The sequence below is a fragment of the Gracilinanus agilis genome, chromosome 1, assembly GCF_016433145.1.
Source record: "Gracilinanus agilis isolate LMUSP501 chromosome 1, AgileGrace, whole genome shotgun sequence".
NCBI classification, from domain to species: Eukaryota; Metazoa; Chordata; class Mammalia; order Didelphimorphia; family Didelphidae; genus Gracilinanus; species Gracilinanus agilis.
Window position 1 is genome coordinate 750,261,731 of NC_058130.1, and position 9,658 is coordinate 750,271,388.

Sequence of the window (9,658 nt, forward strand, 5' to 3'; positions counted from 1 at the left end):
ATCTGGCCTCTGCTGGAATCCCCCCCAACTTCCCATCCTAATGAGAAGGAACCCATCGCTTCTCTAGGCTAGTCTAGACACTTGTTGTTGTTCTGTCCTTGCCCGACTCTTCCTAACCCTGTTTGGTTTATTTTTCGGCAAAGATACTGATGTGGTTTGCTATTTCCTTATCTACTTCGTTTTACAGACGAGGAAACTGAGGCAAACAGGGTTCAGTGACTTGCTCAGGATCACATAGCAAAGATACTGGAGTAGTTTGCCATTTCCTTCTCCAACTCATTTTCCAGAGGAGGAAACTGAGGCAAACAGGGTTAAGGGACTTGCCCAGGGTCACACAGCTAGTGAGAGTCTGAGGCTAGATTTGAACTCTAAGCCTACTCTATCCAATGTGCTACTGAGCTCCCTCTTTCCCCTAAATCTAGCATAAGGAGAATGGAAATCTGATGATATGAGTCTTAGAAGGAAATATGAGTGCTCTATCTTTGATGCTCTCCTCTCTGTCTCAGAACACATGAATTTTGTATATGTTCATATATATATATATATATATATATATTTTAAGGTTTTGGAATGGAAATGAATAAAGCACATACTCATCGAGTTCTTTCCCCAGGATACTGACTTGTTTCTTTCTAATTATTTGTAGTTAAACAACTCCAATTCAGGATTGTTCAATGTATTTACGGGGGTCAAAGATTTCAGCAAAATCCACCTGGTGGACAGGTGGAATGGCAAGACCAAGGTAAGAAGCAGGATAATAATAGCTGATATTAAATGCCACTTTTCCTACCTGATTTCAGTCAATGCTTATAGTTAGTCAACCCATATTTTCTAAAAAATTGTTGGTTCAATGAAGAATTATTTTCTCTCCCTCCCAAAAAACCAAACCAAACCTTTGTAACAAATATTCAACATTGAACAAAACAAATTCCTGTATTGGCTACGTTCAAAAAATGTGTATCTCATTTTTTGGTTTAATTATCACTTCTATATGAAGAGGCGGGTAGCATCCTTCATTCATTATTAGTCCTCCGGAATCATGAATGATTGCTGCATGGATCAGAATTTAAGTCTTTCAAGAATTATTCATTTTTCCTGAATTGCTCACATAGTAGAAATTATTCTCCTGGTTCTGCTCGCTACTTTGCATCAGTTCATACAAGCCTTCCCAGGTTTCTCCAAAACCATCCCCATCATTATTTCTTATGGCACAGTAAAATTTTATTATATTCATATACCTTAATTCAATACACCTACTATATGCCAGGCATATATGCGAATATATAGGTATGTCCAAGGCATATTCAAATCAAATGTATGATAACCTTCTAGGGAGAGGCACTGGTAACTGAGACCAGGAAAGACCCCTTATAGAAGGGGGAACTTGAGTCAAGCCTTGAGAGAAGCCAGGAATTCTAAGAGATCAAGATGAGGAAGGAGAATATTTTGGGGATGGGGGACAGCCAGTGCAAAAAAACAAACAAACAAACATGGGGACAGGAGGAGTGTCATATGTGAGGAAGGAAATAGCACGCCTATGAGGAGGTATTATTGTTTCCACTTTACAGATGGAGAAATAAAGGTTAAATGACTTGCCCATAGTTTGATTTTTTTTTTTTAACCCTTACTTTCTGTCTTACAATCAATACTGTGTATTGGTTCCAAGGCAGAAGAGTGGTAAGGGTAGGCAACGGGAGTGAAGTGACTTGCCCAGGGTCACACAGCTGGGCAGTGTCTAAGGCCAGATTTAAACTTAGGACCTTCTGTCTTTAGACCTGGCTCTCGATCCACCGAGCTACCCAGCTGCCCCCACCTTGATTTGATGCTAATCTAGGTTACTTAATAAATGTTTACTGAACTGATTTTTGGACTAGTCCAGCTAATTTCACATTATCATCTCCTGAAAATTACCCATGAGTGACTGAAGTATTTAGGCCACAATAACTCCAGGAAACTATGAAACATGTTGAAAATTGCCATAAGCATCACAAGAGAGTTAAAGCTTGTAAATCTCCCCTCCCTTCCCCCTTTAATTTGTTATTAAGAAATTGATTAATTTGTTGTTTCTTATTGTTTATTAGTTAAACTTCTGGAATTCAGACCAGTGCAATATGATTAATGGGACATCTGGACAGATGTGGGCCCCTTTCATGACTCCAGATTATAACCTTCAGTTCTACAGCCCAGAAGCTTGCCGGTAATGACTTATTTTTGTTTGGGTTTTGGTGGAGTTATGGCAGCACTCTCAGGGAAGCAGGATCCATACTTCCTGCCCGGGGCTGCCTCATTCCATCTGAGCTTATATTGCACAAAATCACAATAATCGAGCTGAAAAAAAGGATTCTGGAAACCAACTTGTTCCAGTTTCCTCATTTGATAGCAAGAGGAAACCAAATCTTGAAGAAAGGGAAGTGGCTTGCTCCCGTGTCCCATGGAGACAAAGTACAAAAATTTGAACAGATATGTGTGCTTGTGCATATCCAAACTCTTGTCTTTTTGCCATAACTTTAAAAAGTTATATCGGGGCAGCTACATTTCCTAGCTGTGTGACCCTGGGCAAGTCACTTAACCCTAATTGCCTAGTCCTTACTCCTCTTCTCCCTTGGAACTAATACATAGTATTCTAAGACAGAAGGTCAGGATTTAAAAAAAAAAGTTATGTTGATACCTCTTTGTCTTTATGTCACCGTCATTTCCATATTTGGCCCTCCTCCCTTCCCTACCGTTGAACTATTAATTTTTTGCCAGCAAATAAAAACTTAAATGGGAGAAAAAAGCATTTTAGCAAGCTATTGGCAGCTGAATTTGGCAGGCTGTGCAGTAATTCCCCACCTGTGCAATGCAGGGAGGGATTGTTATAAATCTGTTTGAAGGGTAATGTCTGAAGTCAAATCAGATTTGTGGTAGAACCAAGATGAGAAACTACGTCCCCTCTTGACCTCCCAGTCTGGTTCCTCTTTGGTTTCTTGAGGAGCTAATTGATGCACTGATATTTTTAGTGTTCCTGCTTGTAGATGATATTTTCTTGAGTTATTTTTCTCTTCCAACCCTTCAGGTCCTTGAGTTTTAAATATGAAAAATCAGGAGAGTTCAAAGGCATTCCTACTTTTCGATTTGTGGCCCCTGACACCTTATTTGCCAACGGGTCTGTCTACCCACCGAATGAAGGCTTCTGTCCTTGCCTGGAAACAGGAATCCAGAATATGAGCGCCTGCCAGTCAAGTACGTAAGACTTCTCCTGGAACGAGTCTGTCTTCTTGATCTCCGGTCATTCTTATGGCCCCTTTGATTCATAAACATCTGTATGGTTATTTTTATGAGTTCATAGCATGTGCTGCAAACAGGTCTTTTTCCTCAGCAGGGTGGGGGTGCATTTTCCCATTTTAATTGGGGCAAATGGGAAAATCTGGATATCAGAAACATCATAAAAATAAATTCGATGACATGCAAGCTTCAGTATTGGAATTGAAGCACCCAAGTCTAGCTGGTGGCAGAATAATTCAGTGATATTTCATCTCTTTTCCCCCATCTATATTACTTGCCGGTATGATAAGATCCCGCGGGAGGGCAAGGCTGGCAGAATTCCCTTTGGAATACTCTTGCCAGTTGGGGTGAGAGCCCCAAGGCTAGCAGTTCCCAAAGATTCTGGAGTCACCTCCACCCACACTGATCTCATTCTTCTCTTAAATGATCAGTACAAAGAAGGGCATGGATAAGCTGGAGAGTGCCTGAGGATGGCTACCAGATGGCGATGGTCCTTGATGTTAGAAAGGGTGAGGCGATGGAACTCAGGGTGTTGAGCCCGAGAGTAGAGAAGACTCACAGTCACTGGCTTCAGGGCTTGGAAAAGTTGGAGGAGGGATTAGATTTATTCTGTTGGAACAATGGGGGGAGATTACAAAGAGCCCTAATGAGTTTCGAAGTCCGGAAAAGCTTTTTTCACAGTTAGATCCATCCAAATAAAATAGGGAAAGTGATAGCCTCTATCTCCCAGGGTTATAATCTCTTTCTGGAATGAGCAGCTTCACGTAGAGGCTGGAGAATGAGGCTTTCTTTTGTTTCCTTTTCTGTAAAGTGACGGGGTTGGATCAAATGGCTTTTGAAGTTTGGCCCCTTGGACCATCACCAAATGAATGATTCGTGACTAGTACCTCCCACTTGAGCATTTTGGTAGCTTTTTAAGCAGCATAGATTCATCTCCCTTCTCCCTAGCTAGATAATCATCATCATCATCATTATTATATGTCATTATTATTATAATTATATTGGAACAACTTCCAGGAATTGATGCAGAATGAAAGGAGCAGAATCAGGAGAACATGGTACACAGAGACAGATACACTGTGGCACAATTGAATATAATGGACTTCTCTTCTAGCAGCAATGCAAGGATCCAGGACAATGCAGAGGAACTTATAAGAAAGAACACTATCCACATCCAGAGAAAGAACCGTGGGAGCAGAAAAGCAGAAGAAAAACATCGATGGGGATGTGATTGGGGATGTAGATGATTAAACATTCACCCTAATGCAAATATTAATAATATGGAAATAGGTTTTGATCAATGACACATGTAAAACCCAATGTTTGGCTGCAGGAGGGACACTGGACGGGGAATAGGGGAGGGAAAGAACATGAGTCATAGAATCATGGAAAAAATATTCTAAATCAATTAATTAAATAAAAATTTTCAGAAATAAAAAAACAATAAAAATTAGCATACCATCAAAAAATAATCATCACTTATATTTACACAGTGCATTAGTGTTTGCAAAGTGAGCCCTTCTGGCTAAGGAAAAGCTCAGTTGGGGTTTGGCCAGGCCACAGGGGATTTGGTAATTCCCTATTTTAAGTAATTATATATTTTTTCTATACCCTCACCTTCTATCTTAGAATCAATATTGAGTATTGTCTCCAAGGCAGAAAAATTGTAAGGACTAGGCAATGGGGGTCAAGTGACCTACCCAGATTCACCTAGCTGGGAAATATCTCAGGTCAGATTTGAGCCCAGGAACTCTTGTCTCTAAGCCTGGCTCTCAATCCACTGAACCCACCTAGCTGCCCCTTTAATTAATTCTTTTGGAGGCATCTAGATGGTGCAATGGATGGAGATAATATACATTATCTCATCTTAGCCTCATCATAATCCTGGGAAGTAGGTGTTATTATTATTATTTTTTAATTAAAAAAATTTTTCCCCATGGTTAAATGATTCATATTCTTTCCCTCTTCTCTTTTCCTCCCCTCTCCCAGAGCTGACAAGCAATTCCACTAGGTTATACATGTATTATCACTCAATGCCCATTTCCAGATTATTCATTTTGTAAGAGTAATCTTTTAAAACCCAAACCCCAAATCCTATACCCATGTAAACAAGTGATAAATTGTATGTTTTCTTCTGTGTTTCTGCTCCCACAGTTCTTTCTCTGGATGTGGATAGTGTTCTTTCTCATAAGTCCCTCAGAATTGTCCTGGATCATTGCATTCCATTAGTAGCAGAGTCTATCACATTTGATTGTTCCACGATGTTTCAGTCTCTGTGTACAATGTTCTCCTGGTTCTGCTCCTTTCACTCTGCATCAATTCCTGGAGGTCTTTCCAGTTCACATGGAATTCCTCCAGTTCATTATTTCTTTGAGCGCAATAGTATTCCATCACCAGCAGATACTACAATTTGTTCAGCCATTCCCCAATTGAGGAACAATCCTTCATTTTCCAATTTTTTGCCACCACAAAAAGCACGGCTATGAATATTTTTGTACAAACAGAATCTTTCCCATTTTTTTTTATCTCTTTGGGGTAGAAACCCAGCAGTGTTATGGCTGGATCAGAGGGCAGACAGCCTTTTAAAGTCCTTTGGGCATAGTTCCAAATTGTCTTCCAGAATGGTTGGACCAATTCACAACTCTACCAGCATTGCCTTAGTGTCCCACTTTTGCCAAATCCCATCCAACATTTATTATTTTCCTTTGCTGTCATGTTAGCCAATCTGCTAGGTGTGAGGTGGTACCTCCGAGTTGTTTTGATTTGCATTTCTCTAATCAGGAGGGATTTAGAACAAGGCAGGTGCTATTATTATCACTCTCATTTTCTAGATGAGGAAACTGAGGCAAGCAGAGTGTTAAGTAATAGACTAATAACAGCTAACATTTATAAAGTGCTTATTATGGATCAGGCACTAAGCTAAGCAGTTTACAAATATGCTCTCATTTGATCCTCATAATAACTTTGAGAGTAAGGTGCTATTATTATCCGTATTTTACAGATGAGGAAACTGAAGCAGACAGGTGAAGTGACTAGCCCACGGTCACCCACTAGTAAGTGTCTGAGTCAGGATTTGAACTTGGGTCTTCCTGACTCCAGGCACATTCATTGCTCTATCCACTGTGCCACCTAGTTTCCTCCTCATTCTATTCAGCCCACTAAGATCTTTTTTCCCTAACTTTGAGAGCTTATTAGCCCTAGTAAGTTTCTTCATGGCCGAAAAGCCACTGGGCATCCTCTTAATTTTTTGCCTTTAGGCAAAGCCCTGATTGCCGTGTCCTAGTTCCAACTCTGTCTAGACTCCCTTTAATATCTAAAGATGTTTAATATCTCCAGAGCAGATGCTTTGCCTGAAGCTCAGCTGGTAAGTAGTCCTTGGGATCATTGTCCTCTTGTCCACTGGTCTTGGGCAATAGCTATGTATCTCATTCCCTGGTGAAATAGAGGAGGGTTCCCCTAGGGCTTCTCTCCATGAGGCCATTTTAATTAGCCTTTTTTAGCCACTCCCAAGATAAACGGCACAGATTTAAGTCTAGAGTACAGATAGCAGGACATGACCTCAGATGCTGCCCGGGAGGCTGTTGTGGGGGCCAGGAGTAGCAGCCAGCCAGAGGAGAGCTTGGCTGGGGTTTGGTCAGTGACAGGATATTTATTTGATAATTGCTATTTGAACTCATCAGCAGCTAGGTGGTTCAATGGGTAGAGCATAGACCAGAATCAAAATCTGGCCCCAGACTGTTATTTAATTAGTTGTATGATCCTGGGCAAGTCACTTAACCTTTCTCAACCTCAGTTTCCCAATGTATAAAAAGATGATTATGATAGTACCCACCTCCTAGAGTTCTAACCTCTCTTTATTGCTCAGTCAATTTTCAGTCATGTCTGACTCCATTTTTTTTTCTTTTTTAAACCCTCAACTTCTGTGTATTGGCTCTTAGGTGGAAGACAGTGGTAAGGGTAGGCAAAGGGGGTCAAGTGACTTGCCCAGGATCACACAGCTAGGAAGTGTCTGAGGCTGGATTTGAACTTGGGATCTCCTGTCTCTAGGTCTGACTCTCAATTCACTGAGCTACCCAGCTGCCCCTTTGGGTTTTCTTGACAAATAAATACTGGAATAATTTCTTCCCCAACTCATTTTATAAACAAGGAAACTAAGACAATAATGAAAGATTATTGAGGATTCCCTTACTTTCTGCCCCAAAGAGCTTATATATATTATTGATGTTTACAACATGAGAAATTTAAAAGGCTTGGAATTATTATACAAATAATGTCGATCTCATGGACCCGCAGAAAATGTCTTGGGGGCCCCCAGAGGTCTGCAGACCCCACTTGGCTAAATTTTTTACCCAACTCTTAATTTTCTGAAGAGGAAACTGTTTCAGAGAAAGTGACTGTGCCACCAGCTCACCTAGGCAGTGAGTGCTAGAGATGTCAGCCGTGAGAGGGATACCCATAGAATATCCCTTTTAAGATCCCAAGAACATTACGAAACCAGGGAAGAAACTCCCAAAAGAAAAGCTCCACCTTCAGAACTCTCAGAAAATGGTGCCTCGGTGTCCTGGTGAGGACCAGCTTTTTGCTCAGCCAGCAGGTCCTAATTACCCTATCAGGAGACATCATTCTGATGGCGGAGGAATTGCCCATATAAAAAGCCTATAAAGCTGTAAATTAATTAAGAGTTATTGGCCCAGTGTCTCCTGTGATTTACACTGGAAACGAAATCATTGGAGGCAGCTCAGAGATGTTGAACAGGTCATACCCGGTACACAATGGATAGGGCGCTCTGTCTGTCACGAGGCTGAGTTTGTGTGTCCATGGGAGAGTGCTATGAAGTCATAAATTAATTAACAGTTATCACCCAGCTTTATCTCTTGCTTTTCTGCCTGGAAAATCCCACAGAGATGTGCGCAGAATTGGGTTTCTGCCATCACAAGGGCCGATCAGCCACACTGATAATGACCCCAGCAAGAAAAAAACTATTGGTGAATCGATGGCGTCTATTTTCCTTTTTCTGCTTAAAAGTAAAACACGGGGAGGTCCTCCTCACAGCCCCCTCCATGGTGGAACGAGAAACTTTTATGTTTCCAGATTTTGCCAACTTTTTCCTCTCTTCTAGAGTGAAGGTTCCTCTGCTGGTGCCCGAGGACTTGGTGTGACGGAACCAGCCTCGGTGGCCCAAGTGTGGGACATGTGGGACGGAGCATGGCACACACTCTGCTCCTTCTTGCCCCTAATTCAGTTGGGCAAGAGTTTCCCAGCAGGGTTTCGTGCCTGACTGGGTCTGGCCTTGGGAGGCCTCACCCTTTCTTCTTTGTCTTTTCCAGACGCCCCGATGTTCCTTTCCCAGCCACATTTCTTTAACGCAGACCCGGTACTGGTCGAATCTGTCATTGGGCTCCATCCCAACAAGGACGAGCACTCCCTATTCCTCGAGGTGCACCCGGTAAGTCAGCCCCTGCTTTCATAGCAGGAAGGGAGCCTGGGGAAGGGGCTGGCAGGTCAGTTTGTCCTTCCTTATTGGTTGTACAATGAATAGAAGGGGGAGTCTGGGGTCAGGAAGACCCAAATTCAGATCCAGCCTCAGACACTTAACTGTGTGACCCTGGGTAAGTCCCTTAACCCTATTTGCCTTGGTTTTTGTTGTTCATTCATTTCAGTCTGTTCCACTCTTCATGACCCCGTCTGGGATTTGCTCGGTAAAGATACTGGAGTGGTTTGGATTTCCTTCTCCAGCTCATTTTACAGAGGCAACTCAGACATTTATTGGCTATGTGGCCCTGGGCAAGTCACTTGGCCTCAGTTTCCTCCGCTCCAAATGGGGTCATGAAGAGTTGGACCTGACTAAGCAACAACAAATTATTTCTCTCTCTCTTCTTCAGTGTCTCCTTCCTTGTCATCTAAAGTATGCCCAGATTGCTCCGATCCTTTACAAAGGAAGAAAAACAACCTTCACTTGATTCTTATCCTCTCAAGCTTGGGCCTCTCCATTTTCCTGTTCAGAGTCAAACACCTAGAACTATTTTCCTAAGCTCACAGTGTTCACTCATCCACCTCCCACTCACTTCTCAACCCTTGGCTGTCTGTCTGGCTTCTGACCTTCCCACTCAATGGAGATTAGTCTCTACAAGGTCACTCAAGGTATCTGAAATCTCTTTGTAGTGAGTGAACTGTAGGGGATGGGCTGTTCTATCCCCCAGTGTTTTGGGGACCTTTCTTTCTTTCCTTGCCTCCCACCCTCTTTCTCTCCCTGCCTCCCTTCTTCCCTCCCTTCTTCCCTCCCTTCATTCCCTTCTTCTTTCCTTCCTCCCTCCTTCCTCCCCTTCCTCCCTTCCTTCCTTCCCTCCTTCCTTCCCTCGTTCCCTCCCTTCCTCACTTCCTCCCTCTCTCCCTC

General features: G+C 42.3%; 1 protein-coding gene across 1 annotated transcript in view; it reads left to right on the plus strand.

The window, feature by feature from the left end:
• The window catches only part of SCARB1 (scavenger receptor class B member 1), a 43,272-nt gene that overhangs the window by 11,373 nt on the left and 22,241 nt on the right, over positions 1–9,658 (plus strand). Inside the window, exons 4-7 of the mRNA XM_044685400.1 lie at positions 647–742; positions 2,082–2,197; positions 3,056–3,222; positions 8,592–8,710. Coding sequence (XP_044541335.1) covers positions 647–742; positions 2,082–2,197; positions 3,056–3,222; positions 8,592–8,710 — 498 coding nt within the window. The remainder of the gene's footprint in view (positions 1–646; positions 743–2,081; positions 2,198–3,055; positions 3,223–8,591; positions 8,711–9,658) is intronic.